The 27,990-nt window shown below is 37.2% G+C and overlaps 3 protein-coding genes across 4 annotated transcripts in view; 2 read left to right on the plus strand and 1 right to left on the minus strand.

Moving 5' to 3' along the window:
- Positions 1–7: 7 nt before the first annotated feature.
- trpc6b (transient receptor potential cation channel, subfamily C, member 6b) lies at positions 8–8,911 on the plus strand. The gene is made up of 13 exons (XM_017308079.2): positions 8–1,209; positions 1,362–1,456; positions 3,341–4,112; positions 4,197–4,382; positions 4,775–4,939; positions 5,057–5,273; positions 5,926–6,144; positions 6,330–6,594; positions 6,664–6,859; positions 7,199–7,399; positions 7,562–7,618; positions 8,070–8,145; positions 8,257–8,911. The coding sequence occupies exons 2-13, from the start codon at positions 1,407–1,409 to the stop codon at positions 8,406–8,408; spliced, it is 2,556 nt and encodes an 851-aa protein (XP_017163568.1). The 5' UTR covers positions 8–1,209; positions 1,362–1,406; the 3' UTR covers positions 8,409–8,911.
- A 1,666-nt stretch (positions 8,912–10,577) lies between these two features.
- Positions 10,578–23,395, plus strand: pgr (progesterone receptor). The gene is made up of 8 exons (XM_008426411.3): positions 10,578–14,036; positions 15,109–15,218; positions 17,673–17,789; positions 19,078–19,383; positions 19,657–19,801; positions 21,310–21,440; positions 21,730–21,887; positions 21,973–23,395. The coding sequence occupies exons 1-8, from the start codon at positions 13,234–13,236 to the stop codon at positions 22,129–22,131; spliced, it is 1,929 nt and encodes a 642-aa protein (XP_008424633.1). The 5' UTR covers positions 10,578–13,233; the 3' UTR covers positions 22,132–23,395.
- Positions 23,396–24,353: 958 nt separating this feature from the next.
- The window catches only part of arhgap42b (Rho GTPase activating protein 42b), a 94,927-nt gene continuing 91,290 nt past the window's right edge, over positions 24,354–27,990 (minus strand). For both annotated transcript variants that reach the window (XM_008426417.3, XM_008426415.3), the window contains one exon: positions 24,354–27,942. In XM_008426417.3, the coding sequence (XP_008424639.1) occupies positions 27,854–27,942 (89 nt within the window). In that variant the 3' untranslated portion in view covers positions 24,354–27,853. The remainder of the gene's footprint in view (positions 27,943–27,990) is intronic.

Genomic DNA, 27,990 nt, shown 5'->3' on the forward strand with positions numbered 1-27,990 from the left:
AGATGATGAGTCTGTGGGACTGTATGGTTGGGTCTGTTGTGGATCATGACATTTCTTGCATTTTCCTAAATTTTGTGTTTTCTCATTACCTTTGAGCCATAAATATTGATTTCTAAATTAATAAACACTGGAAATAAGTTACTCTATGTATAAGCATTTTTTAAAGCCTTTGAATTTCATTTTTTTTGTATTGAATTATTACAATAAATACACTTGGATTATTTTGAAAGTAGAACGTTTATGTTGACGAACCTCTGTATTATATGTTTTGGCTTTTAGCAGCATACTAAATCTCCTGAGGGGGAAAAAAAATAATCTTTTATGGGTTTTTGTTTTGGTGTGTGATGATTTTAAGGTTTCCCCATTTGGTTCCTCCTTAAAAGAATGCTTTCTGGAGCCACCGCTGTGCTTTGTGATTTTAAGTACTCAACATAAAAATGATAGATGGTGATAGGTCTGTCCTATCACCATCTATGAATAAAATACTGGAAAGAGTAGTATTTGTGCTGACTTGTTGATCCTTACCGAGGAGCTTTGATTTAAATTAATGTTTCCAAGTCATTTCAGCCAGTCTATATATACACTCTTTCTACACTGGTGGAGCTGATTGCTTTCACTGCTTAGGGTGAAAGCTTAGGTGTGCCGGTAGATTTTTACCTTTTATTTTTGAGGGCATCATGAGTTAAGAGGATTTGGGAAAATCCGCTTTTCCATTCGTTTGCTGTCCTCAGAACCCGGGGTAGCATTTTAGGACATTGCACCAGCTGTATTCACACACTCAGGCAGACTTCTGTCTCAAACCAGAGGTGGACAAAATCTGGCTAGTTAGATGCATCTGATCTAAGTTAAGTGTTTAATTTTACTTCAGTTTTGCTAGAATCCTCTTTTACTTCAAAACCCCACCGCCCTATTTTGCTTTGCAGAGGCTTAAAGGGACATGTATTGAAAATAAAGGACAGGGAATAATCCTGATGTAGGACACACCTATAAATCTGCTCAAAACCCGCCCACTAGGCTCACAAACACAAGCACTATGAGAACCATAGGTGGTTGGAACACTGTGACAGTCTGACAGGTGGTACTGAAGCAAACCTGTTATGGCAGTTCCTCCTCGAGGTCCAGCTGGTCATGTTTGGATACAATTTTGCTCTTATATGATTTAATATATAAATGATGTGAAGGTTATTTAGTGGACCAGGCTTTTCCAAGGTGAGTGGAACATCCTGTTGGATTATTTCAACAGGTTAATCCTTCGTTTTTCTTTTTTAATTCCACAAAGCAATTTTGTTAATCTAGCACAATATTAATGCACTTATATTAAATCCAACAATGCATATATTTAGTTTTATTACCTTTTACAGTCAGAGTCATCATATCCTGATGAGCGTCTCTGGATCGCTGTCATCATGATAAAACGCAGCAGGAATCTCACTTTGAGGCATTCTGAAAAATCCAGGTAAGTTCCTTTCTCTGCTTTATAGGAATCAAAACAGATTTTCATCCATTTTTATGACATTTTTTTTTTCATTATAAAGATTTTATTTAATTTTAGGGTTTAGGACTACCTTACCTGAATAATGGGCAGCATTTTTAACTTAAAACCCAAAACCACACAAGAAGAAACATACTTAGCAGTACAATAAAATGATTAATATGTATTTCTTGGATGCACATGATGTTGCTTAATGGCACAGAATAAAGTTAACACTAATTATTACTAAATAAAGAGGCGCTGTTCTCGTTTGTCATCTGCAGCAATTGTGCTGAAGCAATTAGCTCCAGAGATAATCATGTTATTTAAATGCAATTTACTGAACAGGGTCATTTTAGTCGTTTGACAGTAGCACAAGATAGGATTAGTGGTGAAAATAGCCACTGATGTATGATTCCTGTATAAAATTAAAAAAAATCTGGCATGTCAAAAAAAGACATATTTTCTCTTTTGTATTACAGAAAAGTAAATGGTAATAAAATTATTCTAAGTTGTAGAACCTTTACATTTCTTGTGGGGAAAAAAAGCCTCAAAGAGAGACAAGTATGTAACCATAAATCCAATGCTTTTTATCTGTTGTTATTTTTGTAATTGACGTGTTATGCTGTTCATTTTAAATAGGTTTTTATATTTTATTAGTTTTAAATGTTGACTTCTAAATGCCTAACAAGAGAGTGGGTTTGCAAATTAGCCTCCAGCTGGAAGGCCTATAGTCAGGACAATTCTTTTAAAGGTAACAATGTTTTATGATTTGTCCCAGATCAAATATATCTAAAACAAATACATGTCTCTTCACTTGGAGAGGATTGTAATATTATCCCGTCAGGTCAGATGAAAGAGCAGATGATGAATCTGTGGGTGGCATCACACATGTGAACCTGGTGTGAGTTATAACAACAAGACCGAACTGAGGTACAAGCTCAGCCTTCCCACAAACAAAGGCTGAGATGAAACTAATATTTTATCCTTTAATTATGGAATTGTAACCACAATTTTGAGATTTTCATGTGTTATACCAATGTAAAGAATTGTGTATAAAAATGGGCCTTTCCTGTAGATCTAATTAGCAAATAGCCTACAGAATAAACAACTGATTTGGTTAGATGTTGTTTCATAATCTTGCCCTGCTTTATTGCTGACCTGTCTGATGTGTACCTTTGTTCTTGTGATGGTGATTTTTTTTTTTTTTACCAATGAGTATCTAAGAGGGTTTTGCTTGATCCACCTTGCAGAGATGGAAAGAGTATGACACAGGCAAAGGCTTTTTAAAAATCTTAAACGCAAAATTTGTATTTAATTTATTTCTTTTTTTTTACGTTTCCACTTAATTACTGCACTGAATACGCTTTTCTTTCAGAAAATTGCCTTTCTGGAGTCTGTATATTACAGTTAAAGAATAATCAATCACTAAATTAGTTGGTGGTTATTTCAAAAATTGATTCCGATTAATACGATGAATCATTTCAGGTCTATTTTGTAGATATGCATAAAATTTTTCTAAAGTCTGTCCTAGGTTTTAACTAAATAATTCAAAAGAAAAACCACAAAAATGCCTAAAGGTCAGAAATTTTATTATACTTAAGCATTAGCATCGGTTTAGGCAGTATATGTCCCTGTTGTCTTGTTGTCCCATCCAAAAAATGTTAAAAGCCATGCATTATCTTGCGCCTGTTTCATAATTACTCTCAAATATGTGTTACTCTATTATGCAAAATACACATATAACAACATGTTTGTGTTACGTGTCGAAATGTCAAAATGCTCAGTAGGTATGAAGACTTTGACAAAGCAAGTTGCAATCTCTGTTTGCATCTTTCTTACTCAAACATCGTGTTCGTCTGTCTTCAGATGGATCGGCGAAAGGAGAGCCTTGATGATGACGGGGCTTGTTGGAGCCAAACATCGGAGACAAACAGCTCGGGGAGCTGGTTACCTGTTCCAAGCTCACCCTTCCTCCTGCCTCTCCATTACTGAGGAGGTGTTCCTAGAAGCTGCGGAGTACGGCAACATTCCCGAAGTGAGGCGGATGCTGGAGGAGCTTCCACACCTCAACATCAACTGCGTCAACTACATGGGGCAGAACGCACTGCAGCTGGCAGTCGCAAGTGAGCACTTAGAAGTCGTCAAGCTTTTGCTGAAGAGGAAAGAACTTGCAAAAGTGGGGGATGCTTTGCTGTTAGCCATCAGTAAAGGGTACATCCGCATAGTGGAAGCCATTTTAAGCCACGAGGCCTTTGCAGATGGTCAGAGGCTGACGAACAACCCCAGTCATGACGAGACACGGGACGACTTCTTCTCCTACGATGAGGATGGCACGCGTTTCTCTCATGACATCACTCCCATTATCCTGGCTTCTCAGTGTCACGAGTACGAGATAGTACACATGCTGCTTTTGAGGGGGGCCCATATAGAGCGTCCCCATGACTACTTCTGTCAGTGCAGGGTCTGCGTTGAGCAGCAGAGGCTTGACACCTTCTGCCACTCTCAGTCTCGTATCAGCGCTTACAACGGCCTCGCAAGCCCAGCGTATCTTTGCCTTTCGAGTCAGGATCCTGTGATGGCAGCTTTGGAGCTGAGCAATGAGCTCGCAGTTCTGGCCAACACTGAGAAAGAGTTCAAGGTACAAAAATACAATTCTTGTCTCGTCCAAAATATAATTTCTACATACTGCGTCTTAAATGAAAATCTAATTTGTCTGCTTCAGAATGACTACAAGAAATTGTCCATGCAGTGTAAGGACTTTGTGGTGGGACTCTTGGATTTGTGTCGGAACACGGAGGAAGTGGAGGCCGTCCTTAACGGTGACATGGAATCCTTTGCTAACACGGAAACCTCTGCCAAACCGAACCTGATCAGGTTAAAGCTGGCAATAAAATATGAAGTTAAAAAGGTAAATATTTCTCAAGCTTGCAATTTATTTTTTTTTACCTCATGAGCTAATTGACATAGTGTCTTCAAATTTCATTTGGTCTTGTTGCAACACAAAGACATGCATAATTGTGAAGTGTGAGGAAATGTGACGAGGTTTTCATCATTTTTTACTAATAAAAATCTGAAAAGTGTGGTGTGCATTTTTTAGCCGCCCTACATCAAAACTGTACTTTGCACATCTAGAGATTGAGCCGTCCCTATTCTTCCTCACACGATAACTCAGATTCAGTCAGACTGGTTGGAAAGTGCCAATCACAGTAGTGATGTGCTTTTTTGTGCTAATTTCTTTCACCTCATAAAATTTCTAGAAAATGCCTGGATCAACATAAACATTTGTCTAATTTTTTGCAGTTTGTGGCCCATCCAAACTGCCAGCAGCATCTTCGATCAATCTGGTATGAGAACCTGACTGGACTGCATCAGCAAACAGTTGCAGTTAAAGTTCTTTTTGTCTTCGGTGTAGCTGTTGGGTTACCCGTCCTAGCTTTTATTTACTGGATAGCACCATCAAGTAAGGTTAGTTTCTAACCCTATTACACAGTATTATAAGTAGGAGAATGTTTTTTTAAAAATAAGAAATATTTACAGTTTTGTTTCAAATTGATGCTTCTCAAAATGACATTTTTATCGCAGTTGGGGAAACTCATGCGTGGACCCTTCCTGAAGTTTGTGGCTCATGCCGCTTCCTTCGTCATATTCCTCTGTCTGCTGGTTCTAAACGCAGCGGACCGCTTCGCAGGAACAGCACTGCTGCCGAACATGACCACCCACGATTACCCCTCACAGGTTTTCCGGATGAAGACCACCCGTTTCACCTGGATGGAGATTCTTATCATTTTCTGGGTTATAGGTATCGTTTAGACACATTTTACCTGTCAAAATGTTATTAAGATTACTGCTATACAGTAACTGCCTATCAGAATGAAAAACAATAAATTAGTGTAGAGAGTTCAAATCTAATACTAGTTGTATCTCCACCAAAATATGCAGATGGGCTCAACAGTACCCACTTCACTTATAAAGAATTGTCCTCTAGCAAATACAGAACATGTATTTTTGGAGCCATCGACAAGCTTCTTGTATTATTCTGTTGATGGGAACAAAAACTGAATTGCTTCTCTGCATCTTGCTAAGGAAACGAAATATGCATTGTGGCGTATGCATCTATTAGGTTTGCGTTTAAGTAGAGAAAATCTGCCATACGTAACATTTTTTGCACAAAATCCTTCACTTCCAAATTTGCTATAATTGTAAGTTGTTTCAGCATCTTGCCTAAAAAACTTATTGTGTGGTTATTATAAAATACCCACAAAACCGTTTTTTTTGCTGCCATATGGCTTGATTTGACGAAATGTTTTAATGGCGTACATTCTACGTTTCGGGACGAATTCCCAATTGTGCTTTATTGATTTGGTCATTGTCATGGTATATAGTGTTTAAATTAAAAGAGGAAGTATGTGACTCTCAGCACAACAAATCCTGATTCTTTTCCCTCCCTACAGGTAAGATATGGGAAGAATGTAAAGATATTTGGTCACAGGACATCCAGGAGTACATCTCAGAACCATGGAACCTTCTGGATTTTAGTATTTTGGCCATTTTTATTACCTCTTTCATCGCAAGATTAATGGCTTTCTGGCATGCACATTCTGCACAGTCCTACATTGACAAGCATCCATTCAACATGACCTTGCCTTCTGAGGTACAATATTTTCAGCTGGGTAAGTATACATCCAAAATTGTATACATTTAGATATTTTGTTTTTATTTTATTTTTATTTTAAATTCTTGGGGGCTACTATGGCTTTCATTGGTTTCCTTTTCTTACACATATAGTAAAATAGACAGGATGAATGTTTACATCACCTAAGCTGTCCTAGGTAACACCATCTTTATGTATTTCCAGCAAGAATTCACTGGATGCCTTCAGACCCTCAGCTTATCTCCGAAGGTCTCTATGCGATTGCCATCGTTCTGAGTTTTTCCCGCATTGCGTACATCCTGCCTGCCAACGAGAGGTTTGGGCCGTTGCAGATCTCTCTGGGAAGAACGATGAAAGACATTTTTCAGTTCATGGTGATTTTCATAACGGTGTTTGTGGCTTTCATGGTGGGAATGTTCGATCTGTACTCGTACTACCTTGGAGCCAAACACAACGTTGCCTTTACAACGTAAGTGCCACTCACATGCCAGCTGCAACAATAGTTTGCATGTTATTATTGATTTCTCTCTTCCTCCAGGGTTGAGGAAAGTTTTAAAACATTATTCTGGGCCATCTTCGGACTGTCAGAAGTAAAATCTGTGGTACTAAACATCAACCATAAGTTCATTGAGAACATAGGCTATGTTCTGTACGGGGTGTACAACATCATCATGGTGATTGTTCTGCTGAACATGCTCATAGCCATGTTCAACAGCTCCTTCCAGGAAATCGAGGTATGACTCAAACACAACATGTTTTTTAAAGGTTTATTGGCTCTAACAGCCGTTATTTGAAAGTGGCTAGAGAGGAAAGTAGGTAATGAGAGAGGGGGAAAGCATGTGGTAAAGGTCAACAGGCCGAGCTTGAACCTGTGAAGGTGGCGTCAAGGACTAAGTCCTCCATACACGGGTTGTGCACCACACGACCCCAAATATGTTTTAATTACTGCTTGATTTTGTTTTTCATGAGTTATCGTGGGATACAATCCATAACCACAAAGGACGGATATTAATCCGTCCTTTGTGGTTTTTTATTTCTAACCTCTGAGAGCCCTCTCTTATCTGAAACTTCAGGATGATGCTGACGTGGAGTGGAAATTTGCCCGAGCCAAGCTGTGGTTTTCCTACTTTGAGCATGGCAGCACTCTGCCTGTACCCTTCAACCTTGTACCAAGCCCCAAATCTGTGGTGTCCTTCCTACTCGGGATAAAAACATTGATCGGATCTTCTAGAAAAAGCAAAGAGAATTCAAACAATGACATGGATCGTAAAAATGTAAGACATCTTCTGCAAAATGACGTACGAATCACAATTTGCCTAATGTCAAATAGTACCCTGGTTTTGCTCTGGGTTTATAGATGCTACAATGTTCTGTAAATGCAATCAAAGTGCAATAAAAGTCTAATTTTCTGCTTTTCATTTTTTCTGAAACTACAGTTAAGGGAACACGGAGGACTGAAGGAGGACTCATCTGTTCAACCTACACGTCATCAAGTAAAGCATTTCTCATTGCCTGACTGCAGATGGTCATTTCTTAACTACACATTTGATATTTTGCACACATACATGAAGAATTAGCCCAGCATTTAATTTTCTGAATACCGGTGTGTTTCCTAGCAAACGTCATAAAACAGCATCGGCATTTCTTGATAGAAAGACGGGTAGAATGTCTCAAAAGTATAACATTTTATTGTAGTAGTATAAACAATAATTGTGTTTTCAATAAATTCAGCTGGCTCCCTTAACAATTATTCTAAAATAAATACAACAGAAGCAGTTTTGGAATTTATACTTTACATTTTTAGGCTATCAAAGTATCTGGCAACAGTAAGTCATATGGAAAATTGGAAAATTACTTGTTTTCACCCCAATCATCATTCTGTTTAAACAAGCTGATGGGTCTTTAATGTAATACTTGAATCATTTTTAAAAAATTTTTTTGCAGAAAGTAATGAACTGCCTCATCAAAAGATACATATTTAAAGCACAGAGAGATAAAGATAACGACGAAGTGAACGAAGGTACGTTTCCCGGAAACACTGTTCTTGTTTTTTTTTTTTGTTTGTTTTTTTAATCTCTAGATCATGGAATTGCCAAAAAGTGAATAAATACATAACTTACTTGACCCAAAGGTGAACTGAGAGAGATCAAACAGGACATCTCGAGCCTTCGCTACGAGCTGCTGGAAAGAGGGAACCACGATTTAAACACACTGGCCGACCTCGTCAGGCAGCTGGGAGAGGTTGTGCAGAAAGAAGAGCAGAGAGGGGATGTCATTTCTTAAAAACATGTATATAACAGAAACAGATAAGTTGTACATAACGCAGCCTCATATATTTGTTGCACAGGTAAGTTTTTAAAACTACAGTATTCAGTTCTGTTTTCTAAAGAGGCCTATGAATTACTGTTTGGCTTAAATATAATAATTTTAGTAGGAAACTTCATTTTCTTCAGCTGTATCTGTTCAGTTAACCACATGGTGGCACTAAGGTAGTGTATTTTCCCTTTGTTGGTTCTGGGTGTGTGGATGTTAGCAAATAATGACTTTACAGATGCAATTTTTGATAAAGTCTTGTAGACAAGTGAGGTGTTTATATAAAACAAGGAAATTAGTTTTATTATGTTTGTTTGGGCTGTAATCTAGAAGTCAGAACAAAGCCTTTTGGTAATAATTACTCTTTAATTTTTCTATTTAGTATAACTTTAAAGTTAATGAGCTTTGGCTTGATGTTTAGAGGAGTCATTACATTTTTAAATTGTACTGCAATAAAGTGAAGGTTTACCTGAGCATGCTGTTTATTGAATGTCATAATCATCAATGTTGGTTACCTTTGCTTCATGGAATAAAGATGGGTGATTTTTTTTTTAAGTATTGAAACCTGCTGTTTTCCAATATAGATTTTAGTTTTTTGCTGTAAGCAAGAACAGCAGACAACAGGCTGCTTCTTTTACAAGAATGCAAACTACAAGCATAGTTTAGCTTCAAAGCTATACAACGAGGCAATACAGAGAAAAGCTTAAATGATTTTTTTAAATAAAAGCAAAAGATAAAAATGATTAGCAATAATGTTGTGAATCGTAAAGGTAAAAAAAAAAAAAAAAACATAACTGACCTATATTAGAGCCAGAAGTTAATTCAAAATGAGACATTTTCAGAAGATAGTCTGATAAGAAAATCTAGGCCATCACAACATCCGAAGAGTGCATGTTTCAGATATGAATGTGTCATTGTTATCCAAGAATTATGTAGGCCACTGCCTGAGAATCCCCTCGGATGTCGTCTAAAACATGACGCAGGAGATAGGGCCAAGGACTGCGTGTACATCATGAGCACATGCATCAGCAACAGTCAGACTGGACTGATTAACTTGAATAGTAAAACCCTGTTCTGCTATCTAACTAGGGTAACAGAAAAGTAAATTAGAGGAGTGAAATGAGGTAAAGCAGCACTAGAATACATTTCGAAATATGTGACAAACAGAAAGAAAAAAAAACATCTTAAATATGTTTCTAATTTTAAAATCAGTTAAAAATCTTTTGCTTTAAGCAACATTGAAGAAATGTAAGTGCAAGAAGGAAGCATCTAATGACAAACTGAAGAGTGAGTTTTACAGCTTTAAGTGAATAAACACCCCATTATGATTATGTGTTGGAACCTTTTATTCAGATTGGTACAATCAGGATAGAAATTTAATGCACGATATGTAAGGTTTGGCTAACTGTGACCATCAAAAACTTTGATTGGATACTTAACCTCTCTAATCAGAAATGTAAGAGTACTGGCAGATATCCTGGTTGAAACAGGGCTTTTAAGGAGACACCATACCATACCATACCATACCATACCATACCATACCATACCATACCATACCATACCATACCATACCATACCAACTTTATTTATAAAGCACTTTAAAACAATCACAGCTGATACAAAGTGCTGTAGATTAAAACACAACATAAAAAAAACTTTTTAAAAAACTTTTACAGTTTAAAAACAAACAAACATACAATTTAAAACTAGATCCCACTGGAGTTGAAAGCCAAGTAAAATAGATGGGTTTTAAGACGAGCTTTAAAATTTAAACAAGGTGCAGGTCCAGCACAGGCCAGAATATTAATGTTCGCCTGTTTTATTAGTTTTAAAACCAGTCTTGATTGCGCAACACTGTAATAACACCTGATTGTGACCACTTATTGATCATATAGGGATTGATTTGACATGAAGTTTGTGAAGGTAGTCCTCCTCCTTCATTAATCTCTACACATTGTGTAAGAACCACTGACAGCACAACCTTTCCTCACCGTTGTGCTGCCAGTACCATGTTTGTGAGTAGATACACTGTTTTTCGGTTTCAAAGCCTCACCTTGAGTTCTCTAAAAATTCTTGTAGTCATTAGACTGTGACACATCTCTTTAGAGGACATTTGCCTTGTGACCAATATGTCAGTTGAGCCTGAAGGTGTTGCTTTGGAGCAGGCACTTCTTCCTTGGTCAACACCCTCTCTATTGATTTGAGTTTACCAGTTTTCAGCCTTAATAGTTCGTGTGTTGTCATTGAACATCCTAACCAATTTAATCTCATCAAAGGTAATAGTTTGACTCTGATGGTTGAAAGATGTAGCCCTTTCCTATTAGCATCCAACACCATAGCTCAACTTGGCTCAACTCTACTCTACATAGTTGTTACAATTGATAATATCTTTAATGAGGGGTGTAGTCATGTAGTTGGTTTCCAGAGTCCACAAAGTAGTACGACATGATCTGTATGGGACAGAAACACTACATAACAATGGGGGGCAGGAAGCAATGTCTCAGTCTTCCATTGTCCTTTCAGATTCCAAATACAATCAGTCGCTGTTGTGAGTTTTTACAAATTATTGTGAGGGAGCTGCTCTTCTGATGAAACCAGTGATTCAATCCCCTAGTTAGTTAGTCTTCTGAGTTTTCAGCCCAACTCCATGAACTTGGAACCCTAGGAAAGTAGGTTTTATAAAAGTGACTGGTTCTATGCAACTGTGATGAGTGGAAATCCCGCATAAACTCATAGAGCCAAGTCGAGCAAGTGGAAAAGGCCCATTAGAAGCAATTTGATGTTTCAATCAAACAATAATTTCAAGCAACAAAACTGGTTATGGATAAAGGAGTCTGACTGTGAATATGCCAGATGTCTTCCTGAAAAGGTTTTATAGTCAGATCTAACATTTAACATTAGGCTTGCTAATATACGAAAACTGTAGGCCACAAGCTATCAAGTTGTTGTGATGGCATTATGCAAATGGATCTTCTTAGATATCAGGAACCAGAGCCATCATAAAAAGTACCTGTAGTAATACATCTTTTTCAAAATTACCTTATATCTGAAGTGAAAAGACTGAGACACCACTGAACAAGAGAGGGCATTAACACGTTAACTTAGGTTCAGGAGAAGGCCAACGCCTCTGCCACTCTAATGCTACGTTCCGGTTGTACTAGGAACTTCTGACTGGGAGTTTTGATCTCCCAGTCAGAAAAATAAACTGGAACGCTCTTCCTGTTGAAGTTGGATTTCCCACTGGGAAACTAGAAGTAACTCCAACTACCCCCAGTTACAACTTGAAAGATCATTGCTGCTCAATGTGCTAGTAACAGAGAAAAAACTTACTGCTGCAGGAAAACTGTTTATCCGTCGTCATCGGTGACCATGCTAACAACCTTTAGCATTTGTGGCAGGCTATGTTGTGGTGAACCAGCTGTTGCATAGCAGAGAGCAAGGGGGAAAAGATGAGCATGAGAGTGACTGACAGCGTTAAGACCCTCCTCCTGGCTTGTTTCTAACTCAGTGGTATTTCTGCAGTTAGTACTGGGAACACTGGGAGAAGGCAGAAAAGCTAATTTTTTTTAACAGGTGATCTGTCTTATATTATTCTTTTAAGTATATAATGATACTTTTATCAAATATGTAAAAAGCATTTTTTTCTAAACGTTACATACTGCAGCTCCCCCAGCACCCATCTCTTCATCCCTACCTTGCTTTCACCTCCCATCAACTCCTCATTGTTCATCTCGGAGGGATGGCGGGTACTAATCAGACTTCAGAAAAGTTATTTCCTGAAGACTGGACTCCCACACTGAGTTTTCACCCAAGGCTCCATTCATTTAGCTCCCATATGACGCATATCCTCATTTGTCCATCCATCAGACTCCTTCTTTTATTAAGTGTTTACACTCATGTGGTGTGGTGCTTGCTAGTAAAAACTCAGTTCTAAACAGATAAATCAGGCTGAAAGTAAACCTTTGGAATGGTCTTCACATTAATCCTAAATAAAATTTAAACTCTCTCTGCAACGTATAAAGGGAAATGCAGCCAAATGATACTTTGAGATGTTTATTTATATTGGAGCCTGTGTGGATCATTTTTGAGCCAGTGAGCATTACGGCAAATTCATAATAAATTTGAACTTGTGAATATTTTTTGACATAAACATCCTTTAAGTTGGAAAATTATCTTCCCCTCTATAAATGTAGGATGATCTGTTTAAACATTATCCTGAGGGTTTTTTTTTTCTCACCCAGATACTGTGACTGTTTTTATTTATAATCATGTAACACCTCTCTGCATCCTGTTACACTTTTTCCTGATCTGTAGGGCGGAGACTAATGGCCCCTGACATTGAAAGTCTCCTGAAAGAAATGCCACTTTTTAGCTCTGCTGTTAAGGTACGAGGACTGTACTCTATACAAGCCTTTGGATCTTTTTTCTCAATTTGGTAAGTCCTGTGGACAACTGGATCACTATAGAAAATATTAGAAATGACACCAACGTCAAGAAGAAGAATATGTTGTTTTTGTCAATCTACTGTGCTTCATTTTTGTGAACAGAATATAAACGCGATCTAATTTACACAGTACACCAGCAAACTTTTTTTTTTTTTTTATCTTACAAACAAGTGGAAAAAAACTTATGAAGTCTTAGAGAGCCTTTGGTTCATGTGAAAGGCAAAGTCACAGGCAGGGAGGAGGATTATAGGAAGGTCTCCGAGTTGCTTCTTATCACGCTGTGACATCCAGCCTGCGGACGCACTCAAGACGCTTCTTCGAGCTTCAGAGGGAAGAAAGGAGGAAAACTCATGGAAAACAAAATGCACGGAAAGATGAGCGCCATCAGCACCACGTCGATCGCTGATTCAACTGATTCGAAAGTAAGCGACTTGATTGATGCTGGATACAGCAGGTCTGTCAAAGTGGTCGCGCGTAATTTGGGAAGTCTAGATCCTTTAATTCATGGCTTAAATTCGAGTGGGGACTGCTCGGTTTATAAGGACTGCAATTCTATTGAGGCGTCAGTTTCTGCAAAACAGTCTTATGACAGCAACAGTGACTATTTAAAGTCTGCTGGTGTTCCCTGGGAAGAATTTCTTAAACATCAGAGGAGCAGCGCATCTCTGTCGGAAAGTTTGTCTGCCGCAAATCTAAGCCTGTCATCCACACCTGGGGCTTGTAAGTTCATTAAAGACGAAAAGGAGCCCGCTGTGATTATGGACACCCCCTGTCCGAAGTTTGACACATCACCTGAGATCCGTACTCTCGACACCTGCTGCGAAACCGACAGCAAGCAACACCTGGGGCTGGAAGTAATTCCCCGGCCACGGATGGAGGGCTCGCCTAACTTTCTTATAGAGCTGACCAAGCCAGAGCAGCTGGGGAACTCCGGAAGAACCGACTCCAGGTGTGCTGTGTCCGCCCATTCCCATTCCCCCGCGCCTCACACCACTTCACGTTGGCAGATCCAAACCCCTACTTCTGAGCCTCCGTACTGGCTCCACACCGCAGCTATGACCGAGACGGGCGCGTTTCCAACCAGCAGCTACGAAGGGATTCAGAACCACAACCAGACCCAGAGGAACCCTTCACCTTTCTCCACCTTTCCAGGGTAATACATTTTCGACGCCTTTTCTAATATAGCGTCGCTGTTTTTGTTTGTTTGTATGCGTTTGTTTTTATATTCAGTGATAAATAGTTTAGTGTAACACACTTTATTTAAAGTAAAAAATATTTCATATCTGAAGTCAAAAATACAATCAAGAAATTATTTTTCAATTTTTTATTTTACATAAGTTAAACACTTAAAATATGCTTTTGATAGAGTCAAAAATATTAAGTTTTGAATACGTTCTATATGGAATCCAAGTGTATTTATTTCTGTATTCATTTATTTTCTATTTCTGTGCTGATTTAGAATTACTTATCAAACACACCCGAACACTTGATTGGTAAACTTGCTCTGTAACGTCCAATCATCTTAACGTTAAGAATATTAGCCCCGCCCACTGACTTTGATACAAAATGCCGACAGACAAGTCGATGTTTCAACTTAATTAAATAAAGTTAATACCAAAAATGTATATGTACTTCTAGAAAAACGTGAACACATTGATTTCGTTTCATGTTTAAATATTTAGTAATGTTTTTAAAGAATTAGCAAAAATGCTACTATCAATTCATGTAATAATCTGTTTTATTTACAGTTAACGACATATTGCATGCATTAATTACATATTGTTAATATGTTTAAACACGTTGACGTAGAAAGTATCAATAGTAAACATTTAAATATTGAAAGAAATTCATTTTATTATATATAATTTCCATTTTTACTTAACTTGAATACATAAACTACCATTAGTAAAAAAGACTAACATCTAATTGGTTAATTTGCCCAGCAACTTGGCTGGCAAATCATGTTTGATCTACCTACTGACGTTGCAGGTAAGGCAGGAAGGATGAAGATTAAATACTTAAATAGTTACATATGTTTTTAACAATGAATAAAAATGCTCAATGATTTTCAGACTTCATTACATTATCTAGCCATTTAAATTGTATATGTTGAGAATTATCTTTTTAAATTATCACATACAGAAATTTTGTTCCTTGCTGGTAGCAGTTTTGGCCCTTGATATATTCAAACCTCTATCAAAAATCTTATTTGGTCTATTTTCTAGGATGCAGCCTCAGAGAATGTGTGTTATCTGTGGTGATGAAGCATCTGGCTGCCACTATGGAGTCCTAACGTGTGGGAGTTGTAAAGTATTTTTCAAAAGGGCAGTGGAAGGTGAGCAACAAACCAAATGTCTGGCTGCCAGATCTGTTTGAGTGCATGATTTAAGTTTTGCGTATTGTATTTTGGTTTCCATTCTCTAAAATGTTGATCCCTCCAGACATCACTCTTACATATTTGTATTGGGATTATCTTAAAAGGGAAAACGGTGGGCTGTAAAATGTTGAACAGTTTAATTGCTTCAGAATGTTCCCTTAATTCAGAAAGTGCCCTTTAAGTGTTTGAAAACCAAACGCATTTAATAGTCACAGACATTGAAAAACTACAAAATGATCTATAAATTTTGATGTGATACTGTGGTTAAATAGCATTTCTGTGAGATTTTCACATTAATTGAGACTAATGTGATACTATAACTCTAATATGCAAATTTAAGAAAAACAATTTTTTTAGAAAAACATATGGAAGTAACTAATTAAAAACCATTATGTGAATGTTTTTAAATTAAAAATCAACCAGGAAGTAATCTGCTAGTTACTGCTATTCCTAACATATAAAACACAGTTTACTATAATCTCCCATACAGATTACCTTTAAGATTGTTTTTTCCACCATTACTTCTTAGATTTCTTGACCTATTTTTAACCATATCTAGAAAATGATAGTGATGTCATTTGGTAACACTGCTATCTTTGAAGGCTACTGTATATTTAGCAAGTGAAACTACTTTGGCTATATAGGACTCTTGGAATGATACCAAACACATGACACAATCTAAAATAACCTCATTAAAAGTGTAGCAATTCATTTTACTTTGTGAGAAATGTCTAAATGTGTTCTTTGAGAGTGTTATCTAAATCTCTTTATTGTCATAAGTTTGGCAGTGATCAGACTATGTGAACACATACTACAAGCATAAATGCTCACAGTTGTTCCAGGCTGAAATTCATAACAAGGCTATATGTAGTAACAAAATAAAGTTACTACATATAGCCTAAAAACTTTAGATAAGTGAACCAATTTTATTTCTTCACAAATATATTTAGAAAAAAATTGCAATCATTTGTTCTTCAATTAGTTTTTAATAAATTTATGTAACATTAACTTAATGGCAACTTGATTAAGTAGACACACATAAAAAAACAAACAAAAAAAAAACTAATTTGGATTGTTTCACTAACTCAGTTCTAAATCAGTTAAACAATCTTGCTCCGCGTTGCTTTAACACAAATGTTTTGGTTATGGTTTTGAAACATCATACTGAGTTTGCTTTTCAACCCAAAGATGGGATAAAGTCACAAATGTCATGTTGATAAAGCCACACCTCAGTTAGAATAGATTATTGACCAGGTAAATATTTGGGTTAAAATGAATAATTTTCTGTTTGAGCTTAATTCTTCTTTAAAAATGTTCTGAATCTGAAACAAGAATGTTACATTTTCTAATAAGTCTTTCAATTAAAAACAACAAAATAGTGCATATTAATAATAACGGAATAGCACGTCAGTGTGAATGTGTGAATTTTAACTACCTAGCTAGCCATAGCATATGCTAGCTAAATAGATGGGTATGCTAACTAGCTAAAGCTGGCTTATGTTTGTATTAATTTGTTCTCCAATGTGAACTAGAGTAAAAAACACAAACTACTGACTGTTAAATATTACATTTCATTTCATTTCACTTACCACTTCGTGTGGTAAGAATTCAAAGTGGCAATGAATTACCTTCCACTACCTTTAGCCTTTTCTAAAACACAACAAACTGGTTCACCATCATTGATCTAATGTTTGGTTTAAGCTACCCAACCGCTACTCGGACAGCATAAACCAAGCATCTTTTGGTAAGTGAATAAATGCTTTAAGAGCCTTCATCATGTTCCATATCTGAGATGATTTAAAATTTGAAATGCTACAACAGTAAAAGTTTTCAAAGAAAATTATTGTAACAATGTTCCAACATACCTTTACTTGGGGCCTGTTGGGTGCTTTTTAACCTCTAATGGTCTTTGAGCCATACTCCTTTTATGCTACCCAGGTTGTTTAATTACACACAGCTACATGTAATAAGTTTATTTATTTGATTATCTTGTAGTCTAAACAACTTGAAACTCAGATTTTGACTCAAACAGAAAACCCAGTCATTCACAAACACTTTGCAACCTTCTGTGGTAGTTGTTAAAGGTTATTAGAAACAGTATCACTTCGAACAGTGTACACCATGTTCTTCATCTTGGACTTTTTTTTGTTATCTTGCAGTGCAAGATATAGTGAGAGCCACTATGTCTCACCATGGCCATGTCACTCTGTCCTCACAGCCTTGCCTCTATCTAATTTGCCTCGTTAGTTCTTTTAGAATCCTGCCTGAGTTTGGAGTGGTTAGTCAAGAGTCCGTTCAATACTGTCCCCTCCTCTCATCCATCATTTACCACCCACGGTTCCCTATATATTTAGAAACCAAGCACTGTTAAAATTGGTTGTATTGTCTGTCTGTGCCCATTCCCCTCAACAGGCCATCACAGCTATCTCTGCGCTGGGCGAAATGACTGCATTGTGGACAAAATTCGGAGAAAAAATTGCCCTGCATGTCGCCTCAGAAAGTGTTACCAAGCAGGAATGATGCTCGGAGGTAGGATTTCATTTGATTTGTTATCGACCCGTTACCACACCTCCATATTAGTCATTTCTTTGAGTAGCAAGCACCATGTCTCAATCTTTTGTTCAAGGTTGATTCTTCACAAAAGACCAAATCTATTGTAAGCTTTAGGTTCATGTCAATACCTGAATTAGAACTCAGAAGTGTACACACCCCTGTTAAGATCCCAAGATTTTGAGTCTTAAAAAATTGAGAGTAAGATCAATTGTTTTATAACTTTGACAATTTTTTGGTTCAATTTCAAAGTTTAGTCTTTGGGACTCCATCAGCCTTCCACCTGGCAAAGTTCTCGAAATGTCTTGTCCAAAGACATCTTTGGATTTCCTACCAATGTTTCTTCAGATGTAGTCCCCAAAACAAATTTTTCTTAAGATGAAGCCATTATTTTGGTGATTTTGATGCATCTCTGATGACGGTGATGCTGAAAACTGAATTACTCTTCATCTCCTAGAAGACCTACTTTCATCTGACAAAAATTAACCCCAGATCATAATGTTACCACCATCATTCTTCACTGTAGACATGGTACATTATGTCAAAAGTATAGTCATCTCAATATTAGTATTCACAGTATTATGATTATCACAAAGGGCTGCTTAAAATAATGTACTTTCTTTCTAGTATAACATATTCCAAGAGTCACAAGTTTAAACTTTGCACTCTAATCTAATGTTCAGCCGGTTGGATGGAATCTCCCTGCAGCAGCACTTGACAGATTACAATATTTACAAATAATATCACCACTGCATGGGCTGCACAGTGGCACAGTTGGTAGAGCTGTTGCCTTGCAGCAAGAAGGTTCTGGGTTTGATTCCCAGTCTTTCTGCATGGAGTTTGCATGTTCTCCCTGTGCATGGCGCGTTTTCTCCGGGTACTCCGGTTTCCTCCCACAGTCCAAAAACATGACTGTCAGGTTAATTGGCCTCTCCAGATTGCCCCTAGGTGTGAGTGTGTGTGTGCATGGTTGTTTGTCCTATGTGTCTCTGTGTTGCGCTGTGACAGACTGGCAACCTGTCCAGGGTGACCACCACCTCTCACCCGAAACGTTAGCTGGAGATGGGCACCAGCACCCCTCCCGACCCCACTAAGGGACAAGAGTGCAAGAAAATGGATGGATGGATGGATCACCACTGCATAATTTTTTAAAATATTGTACTGGATTACATTTTTCATATCCAAGTATTTTACAAATTAATTTGTCTGATTTTTACTTGGGGTGCTTCCTTATTAGATTTGATAAAGCTTTATATTTGTGTCACAGGCAGGAAACTGAAGCGCTTTGGAGCCTTGAAGGCCTTAGGCTTGGCCCCGTCCCTGATGTTCCAGTCCCATTTGGCCATGTCCGGAGATGGCCAGGCCTTGACCTCCATGTCTTGTGTACCAAGCATCCATGAGCTTCAGCTTTCCCAACAAATCATTAACATCCTGGAAAACATCGAGCCTGAGATTGTGTACTCTGGTTACGACAACTTACAACCCGAAGTTCCCCATCTTCTGCTCAACAGTCTCAACAGGCTGTGCGAGAAACAGCTGCTGTGGATTGTCAAGTGGTCCAAGTCCCTGCCAGGTAACAGCTCTCTGCATGTCAGGGTGGCCACTTTTGTTGTCATAGGGATCGCTCTGGGAGGCCTTGCTAAAGGTCTCAACCTTAAGTGATCTCCATTAGTCACACCAAGTATTCAACTCTAATCTCAGAGAGAACAACAAAACATGAAAACCAATGCCCTGCAGTGATGATTCACTTATGAATCACGTTGCATGAAATTAAGAGGTAGGAGAAAAGTTGTCAAAATGAGGTATTTTAATGTTTTTTGACTCTGTGTTCTACTTTCTTTATAAGGTTTTCGGAATCTTCACATCAACGATCAGATGACTCTAATTCAGTACTCATGGATGAACCTGATGGTGTTCTCTCTTGGGTGGCGCTCTTTTCAGAATGTCACCAGCGAATATTTATACTTTGCGCCTGATCTGATTCTTAGCCAGTAAGTAAATATCTCAGTGCCTTGAAAAAGTCTGACAATTTTGATTTTATATGAACAAACTGCAGTGAAACTAAATGCTATCAGAAGTCAGGTAGTAAGTAAATCCACCAATTTATTTTTGCAGTGTAAATATATCATTTCTGTAAAAGTCTCAGAGGTTTGTCAAAGAACATAATTTAAAAAGGCCCAGGAAGACCAAGAGACATAGCAAAAAAACAGATGACTATTTAAGATATCGGAGCTGTAGCTAAGAGGCGGCTAAAGCTAGCTAGCCAGGCCATTGTCTTCCTACCCAATTCCTATTGATTCCCATCTACCTTCAGTTTTACATCTGGGTTTTCTCCCATTGAGCTGATTTCTCTGGATTAATTTTAACCAGGCCAAACGGTGAACAAAAAGAGGAGTTGTGAACGATGAAGCCAATTTCCTGTTCTGGTTTAGAATTATAGTCTGTCTATAGTTGTAGTTTGGCAATGGAGGAAGTGAATGGAGTCATTTGATCCGTGTTGGCCACACTCCCAGATATTGAATTAACATTAACAGCCATCTTATTCGGCTCTAAACTTCTCTCTTCGCAGTAGGGGACACAGCTCATTTCCAATATAGCGCTGAACTGGCCCATTACGCCACGGCCAAATGTTAGCAATTGGATGCAATGTAAAATCTCAACTGAGTCCATGCCTCCAGCAAGCAATTGCTTCTCAATAGCCAAAGATCCAGACCCTTTGTATGAAGCAAAGCACAGAAGAAGCATAGAATGGTTTTTACTAGGCTAGAGATCTTCTACTCAGTGGAGAGAAACTGGATAGGAAAGTTATTAGTCAAGCATCTGAAAAATCTGACTTTCATGGTAGAAAATTCAGAAGAAAGCCACTTGTTAGAAGAAAGTCACCAGACGTCCTGTTTGAAGATTGTCAGCGTAGAAGACAATAAACCAAATGACAAGATAGAAATTCAACCATTTTGGCCATTAAGAAAGATGCTATATGGGGCAGAATATCTACAGAGCATATCAGCCGAAACACACTATAACCATGGTGAAACATAGTGGTGGCATCATCATGGTGGACGTATGCTTTTCTTCAGCAAGGACAAAAGAATCTGTCCACAGTAATTGGAAAGATCAACAGAGATAAATGCAATGCAGTTCTTTAAGAAAACCTTGCAAAAGCAGAAAAAAAACATTTGAAATTGATTTAGAGGGACTATGAAGAATGGTCTAATTCAGGTCCAGATCAAAAACAAAGCAACAATCTCTGAGAAGATTTAAAAATTTGTCTTCATTCTACCCATTTCCAGTTTGACTGAGTCAGAGCTATTTACGAAGAATTTAAAACGGCATAAAGACGCATAAAAGTTGGTGTTTGTAACTTGCCAAAAGTTGAAAAGTTTTACAAATTCCATGAATAGTATTAAGTCAAGATGTTCAAACAGAAAAAAAAGAATCAATTTAATTTTGAAAAAGACACTTAGTTTAAACTATATTTATGTTTTTCTTTAATTTTTAGGGAGCAAATGAGGAGATCCCCAATTTATGACCTCTGCCTGGCGATCCAGTTCATTCCTCAGGAGTTTGCCAACCTACAAGTGACCCGTGAGGAATTCCTCTGCATGAAAGCCATAATATTACTCACCACAGGTGGGACCCTTACAATTGAACACAACCACTACACAATGTTACAATCTCAGAAATGTGAAGCTTTGAAGACCAACTACTGCAGAGCTGAACAAAAATAGGAGTGCTTAAAGAGATTAGACCTTGAATAGATTAATGTAGCAGCTATTGTCGAGTTATTTTTCCTTATCAAACAATAACATGTTATTCAAGCACATATATTTCCTTTTCCTGAAGCGTTTTTTACAACAAATGGTTGCAATTTACAATTTGCATTAAAATTTGACTTCTTGCTCGTCTTATGTGCTCTCAGTGCCTCTTGAAGGTCTGAAAAGTCAGGCCGCATTTGAGGAAATGAGACAAAACTACATACGAGAGCTGTCCAGAGCCATTCACATGAAGGAGAAGGGCATGGTGGCCAGCTCCCAGCGGTTCTACCACCTTACCAAACTGATGGACGCCATGCATGATGTAAGGCTCTTTCAGAAGGTACACCTCCAGTGTCTGTGTACTTACTGAGCACCAAAAATGAAAAGAAATGTCTCCTCTCCGACAGATAGTGAAGAAGGTCAACCTGTTCTGTCTGAGCACCTTCATCCAGGCCGACGGCATGAAAGTGGAGTTTCCAGAGATGATGTCAGAAGTCATCGCCTCTCAACTTCCCAAGGTGCTGGCTGGGATGGTGAAACCCCTGTTGTTCCACACGAAGCAGTAATACAAACATCATTATGGTGGTGGCCTTTGACTGGATTACTACTGCAGAATACTTAATTCTTCAGACCCTGCATTCTGCTGTAGTCAGATGTGTAAACTATGATAAATGCCTCAAGGGAAGGCAAAAATTATTTAAAAAAAATGGATTGACATGAATGTAAAGTGCCTACAAAAGCATGAATATCTTTGATTAATTTTCAGTTTTTCATCATGTTACAAAAACAAACTTAAATATATTTTATTTGGCTTTTCTGTAACAGACCAACATAAAATAATATTTTGCTGCACGTCAATATCTAAAGTAGGGGTCATATTCGCCAAATGTTTTCCATCTTTAATTGCTTTTTTTTTATTATTTGAAACAGTGACAGAAAAATCTGAGGGCCATCCGTCATTTTGTCAGATTAAAATTCACACTCCTGACCAATTCATGCAGTAGTAGACGTGTTTAACTTTACGTGCAGAGTACAGCTAAGTAAGGCCGTGTCCACACGGAGACGATTTTCAGTGTATCTGCAAAAGATTTTTGGTGTTTAGGCAGTGCGTTCACATGGATACAGAGTCTTGTGAGACCACAAACTATGATTTTTGGTGACGTTGAAGCTCCATTTGTTTGGTTTGGTGTTTTTGTGTCGTTCTGTGGTAGTATTGCAGCGCCACCGATTGGCCCGGCATACCTATTACATGTTTTCTATGTGGTGTCCTGTCATGTAGGCCCACATTTATTTTTTTTTAAGTATTTCTAAAAATGTATCATGCTAATTTCTCCTCATTTAGAGGACTTGTCAACATTTGAGAAATGTTCCCCAATTTCAAAACACTGGCAGAAGTGGCTTGTAATTCCAGTCTAGTGTAGCAGCAGAAAACGGGTTCAGTTTCCAAATCAACATCAAAATTCCCATGAGAAGTCATCTGTTTGAGGCAAATGTGACAATAGAGTCAGCAGCAACTCTCCTCGAAACATTTGACTATGGACAAGTGAGCAAGCGATCCCGGTCCTTGCAGGACTGTGAGTTCAGGCCAGAGCAGATGCATTGTTTGTAATTTAAGAGCCGTCATTTTATTGTTTATACATATTGGTCCCACAGTCAGTGATTTGTGTTCACAGTGGATGCATCCGTCTGCCTAATATATGATGGAAAGATATGGATTCTCTTATTCGGGTTGAATATTAGTTAAAATGAACTGAATGTCCAATAGTCTCTGTGTTTCCCGAACAACAGAATATCTGTACTGATAATGAAATAAAAATTAAACACAAACCATCTATTTTTCATCAACTGTTAGATGCCACTTTGTGTTGGTCTATGGCATAAAATCACAATAAAATGTATTAAAGATTTTGGTTGTTACATGACAAAATCTGAAAAGGGTGTAACCATTTTTGCAAGAGACTATCATAAACTCAATACAGTGTCTTCCTTCCACAAGTATTGTTATTTTTTTTGGTAAAGATGTGTAAAAATTATTTATTTTTAGTCAGTCCTCTGACTGCAAATATAGACACGTTCAGTCATGTTGCTATTTTCTTTAAGCAATATCTTGATCAACAAGCATTTGCCTTACTTTATCTGTTCTCTCGTCTTTCAAATTTTGGAGAGCAACCAAAAAAAAAATAGGCCTTTTTGTTGTTTCATATTTAGTACCCAGGAACACAGGTGGGCCTCTAACCAAAAACACTCAGACACTATAATCATTGCAAAAATATTTTAAAAATTAATACATGAATACATCATTTTAATTAAAAATGATGTATTTTAATCGACATCATTTTAAAAATTATGTAAAATACATCATTTAAAAAAAAATCTATTTAATCAATGTGCTCAAATTAAATAATAGATTAAAACAGAAGTGACATTTTAGTGCTACGATAAGTTTTAAAGATTTTTACACATCTCCACCAAGGTGACAATAATTGTGTTAGGTCCTGTAAAGCATCCGTCATTAAATCTTGTGTGTGTTGTTTATCAAACATTTTCCATTGTCACTTGTGTTTTATCCAATTGCAGCAACACATTAGATAAAAAAAAAAGAAACATCTGAAATACTGATATTTTTGTACTGAAGCTGCAAAAAATAGAACAAAATCTTGCCTTCATTGTGCAGAACAACTGCATAGCTTATTGACATGTGCAAATTCAAAGTGGGCAGACAGAGAAACCTGGAGAGATATCTTACCCTTTGTCAAATATTTGCACAGAAAAATAAAACTAAAACAACTTGCATATGTGCACAAATAACAGCCATTTATTTTCAGAACAGAGCACAATTAATCATATTTATCATTTAAAGAATGATGAATATTTATAGTTTACTCAAGCCAGTGAAGTTCATGAAAAGGTAACATCAGTTAAAAATGTTTCATCAAATCTTTTCACATTAAAAATTTAACTAATCAATCAAAACTTGACACATACAGTATTTAGATTTCGGTGGTTGAACAGGTTTAGGTTCTCTATCCAACAGATCTCAGTTGCAATGAAAATTTATTTTCTCCTCATAGATTTCTTCTGATTTTGCTTCATTTCCAGACGTAAAAGCTTCAGATGATCAAACTAATATTAATGTAATTTCAGATCAACCTGGAAAAACATTAAAAAGCTGTATTTTATAACAGTCTAATTGGTTTTAAGGGGAAAAAGCTATTGAGACTTATATACTCCTATGTGAAAACAGGCAATGCCCCCACCGGCCAAACATGGTGGTGGTAGTGTGATGATCAGGAGCTAAACATTTCACACTACTGTCTGCCTCAGGACTTGGTGGCTTAACTTGATTAAGGAAACCATAAATAATCTGAATGTATTCAAACTGAGACAATTCTGCAAAGAAGAGGGTCATGATGCTCCAAAGCAATAAAAAAAGAATGATTACTTGATGCTTGAAGGCAGTCGTTTTACAGCTTACATAACCAGTTGGTAAGGGACTGATTTTCACCAGTTTTTCTTTTTTCTTAATTAAAAAAAAAATATATATATTTTATTTATTTACTGTTATCTTTATCTGACGTCAAACTCTTATGAGTGACAAAGAGCCAAAAAACATAAGAAATTTGTGAGGGGCAAATACTTGCAATACTCTACTTGTTTATTCCTCAGTGAAATGTATCTGGACAGATGGTTTGATCATTCACTCTGCATTTGCTGAACTATTTTGTTAGGATAAATCAAATGTTTGAAAAAATCCTAATAACTGTGTGAAACAGCATGCCAATTGGGACATATTCAGGAGATGAGTATCACTTCCATGGCATGCCCCGGCAAATTCATTTACCGTAAGGGAGTAGTAGTTCAGCATCAAGTGTTCAAGGCCACCTCGCATTCTTCGAAATGTAAATGGAAAAGAACAGCCTGATCCTGGCAGGAGCTACATTTCAAATATTCTCTCAAATACAAAGAAAGTTTAACTTTGGCGGGTTTTTTTTTTAAAGTTTGTAATAAGTAAAGAGCAAAATGATCATCTTTGTTTTTTTTCTATCTTTTTTTTCTGAAACTATCACTAAATTTAACTTTGTAGACAATTTCTGATTTTTTGTGCGTGGATGTTGACAAGAGTAAATATGTATTAAATGTCTTCTTTCACACATAACAATGTCATACTTGTGTTGTTTCCATTACTTGTACACCAGTGTACCACTGACCACACAACATACATTTGATGAAATAACTTTTACATACAATGTATATTTGATGTGCCAATATTCTGGAACAGACAGTTACAAGAAGTAAATATTTAATATAATTTTAAAGAAAAAAATAAAACATGAGCAGGTGTACAGTAGCATTTAACTGACGAGGCAACAGCCAGGAACAGTTTCAGTGGGTAAACAATAGTCCAGAGATATTAAGGTGCAAAACCATTATTGCTTTATATTCTAAAAGAATAGATTATTTTATTATTTGAAATCACAGCTTGATCAATCAAAATGTTTGTGACAGATTTGTGATGAAGTGTGGTGAAATGGGTTCATATAGGATACATTTATGAGAATAAAATAACTAAAAGGGAAATTGATTGGTCTATGATTCTGTAGGCTATTACTAGAGATCAGTGCCGTCATTTGTATTATATTTACATCTGACTTTAATGCCAAGCTGAACTGCCCTGCAGAGGAAACAAATGCATCAAAATCCTCACAAAGGGAGGTATAGAATTAGTCATTAGTTTGCGAAAGCCTTGACAATAATATCTGCTAAAAATGCAAACAATGTTGGCAAAAAATAGTCAACAGATTAGCCACATCTGCATGAATGTCTTAATAATTTTTAGTTTTTAATCGAATTAAACTAAAAAAAAACAAAAAAAAACAGCAGGCGTTAAAGTCACAAACAAAAACATGTCTAAAACATTATCATTAGAACAATAAAATAGTTCAAATTAGATATTAGAGGTGAATTTAAGTACATTTTTTCCAGAAAGATAAAAAATTTTTCTGTTGATTTAATTTGGTTTTGTTGGGAAGGCTGCTCTAAAAGCTTAATGTTTGCCTAATGCCACCCTTATATTTCTCAAAAAAGAGAAGTATAATTAAAAAAGAGCTACACTTTAAACTAAATATAATTTAGAACGGGCTGCACAGTGGCGCAGTTGGTAGAGCTGTTGCCATGGAGCAAGAAGGTTCTGGGTTTGATTCCCGGCCCCGGTCTTTCTGCATGGAGTCTCCATGTTCTCCCTGTGCATGGTGGGTTTTCTCCGGGTACTCCGGCTTCCTCCCACAGTCCAAAAACATGACTGTCAGGTTAATTGGTCTGTCTAAATTGTCTCTAGGTGTGAGTGTGTGTGTGCATGGTTGTTGTCCTGTGCGTCTGTGTTGCCCTGCGACAGACTGGCGACCTGTCCAGGGTGACCCCACCTCTCGCCCGGTACGCTAGCTGGAGATGGGCACCAGCAACCCTCCTGACCCCACTGAGGGACAAGGGTGTAAGAAAATGGATGGATGGATAATTTAGAACCTGACATTAAAAATCTGGTAAAACTTTTTCTGGCTTTGAAAGACCTTTCATAAATCCAGTCTTACTTAAACTCCTCCAGTTGTTCCTGCCATTGCAGGTAAGGAGCTCAGTCTTTGATCTGAGCATCTGATCATGAGACATTTCTCCTGAAGACATTTGGCTTTTCATCTGCAAATTTCACTCTTTAAATGCTTAAATGGGAATGGATGAAGAAATCTAATATTCAGTTCCTGGACCTTGACCGTAACTATATTCAATATTAGTGCATTATATGTACAACTTTGACTGTATGGATTAAAGAAAATCCACAATAAAGCCAAACTTGCGCACTCAGTTCTTGTTTTCAAAATAAATCAAAGTAGTAGGATGGATTTAGGTTTACTGGGATGTATTGAGGAATCTGGGACAATCTAAGTAAAACGGTATTTTATTGTTGCCTTGAAGTTTACAGGTAGCAATTTTGGAGATACTTCCAAAGTAGTGCTTTGGCACTTTCAGCTTTGCTTTATAAGTTCGAAGGCAAATGTAAAATGTCTTTTTTCTTATCCTGTCCAAACGCATCTTAATTCTCCCTTTATTGCATTACCATTTCACTCTGGAACCCCCCCAAAAAAACGATTCAAATATGTCACTCCAAATCCAAAATGAATAAGAGATTCATGTCAAATGATGATTCTCTGTCAGGGAACTGGATATTGGGAACTTAACAGTGAGCACAGAGTTCTTTTTCCATTGCCATCATAAAAAATATGGCAGGGTTAGCTTCTTTTACAGGTAAACAACATAATTCTCTGGGATTAAACCTGTTTTGCTCTCGTATGTTGCTTGGAGCCAGCCTGGTTCGACGGAGGGGTAGACTAAAGGACATCAGAGAAAGAGACAGAGAGAGAGAGAAAAAAACACTT

The sequence above is a fragment of the Poecilia reticulata genome, chromosome 13, assembly GCF_904066995.2.
Source record: "Poecilia reticulata chromosome 13, P_reticulata-male-v2, whole genome shotgun sequence".
Classification (NCBI taxonomy): domain Eukaryota; kingdom Metazoa; phylum Chordata; class Actinopteri; order Cyprinodontiformes; family Poeciliidae; genus Poecilia; species Poecilia reticulata.